Source organism: Nestor notabilis, unplaced genomic scaffold, assembly GCF_000696875.1.
Source record: "Nestor notabilis isolate BGI_N333 unplaced genomic scaffold, ASM69687v1 scaffold25630, whole genome shotgun sequence".
Classification (NCBI taxonomy): Eukaryota; Metazoa; Chordata; class Aves; order Psittaciformes; family Psittacidae; genus Nestor; species Nestor notabilis.
In genome coordinates, this window is record NW_009910091.1 from 1 (window position 1) to 389 (window position 389).

At 62.2% G+C, this 389-nt stretch overlaps 1 protein-coding gene across 1 annotated transcript in view; it reads right to left on the reverse strand.

The window, feature by feature from the left end:
* Nucleotides 1–117: 117 nt before the first annotated feature.
* The window catches only part of SEMA4C (sema domain, immunoglobulin domain (Ig), transmembrane domain (TM) and short cytoplasmic domain, (semaphorin) 4C), a gene marked incomplete at both ends in the record, with an annotated part of 1,813 nt that continues 1,541 nt past the window's right edge, over nt 118–389 (reverse strand). The window contains one exon of the mRNA XM_010024299.1: nt 118–262. Coding sequence (XP_010022601.1) covers nt 118–262 — 145 coding nt within the window. The remainder of the gene's footprint in view (nt 263–389) is intronic.

Below are 389 nucleotides of genomic sequence, written 5' to 3' on the forward strand. Positions count from 1 at the left end.
GGCGAAGCCGTTCTGGCGGTGCCAGTCCGTGATGCACTGTGAGAGCAAGGCCACTGTCACTGTGGGACTGGATCCTGCACCCCCATCTCCCTTGCCACTGCCAGTATTGGCACTCACCGCGCCAGGACGGGGACTTGGCACCTCATCCGAGTACCGGCCCCACTTCTGCGCCTGCTCCCGGTATTCCTTGTAGGGGCCATCGAATGCCTTCTTCACCTCCAGGATGTGGTACCGGCAAATGGCCGAGACGTCCACATCCCCCCTGCAAGGGACAGGGCAGGATTTAGGGGGAGCCACTAGTTATGGGGCTGATGCCACCTCCCCATGGACCCACCAGCAGCTCTAGGGCTGATGCCACCTACCCATGGACTCACCAGCGGGACTCGAAG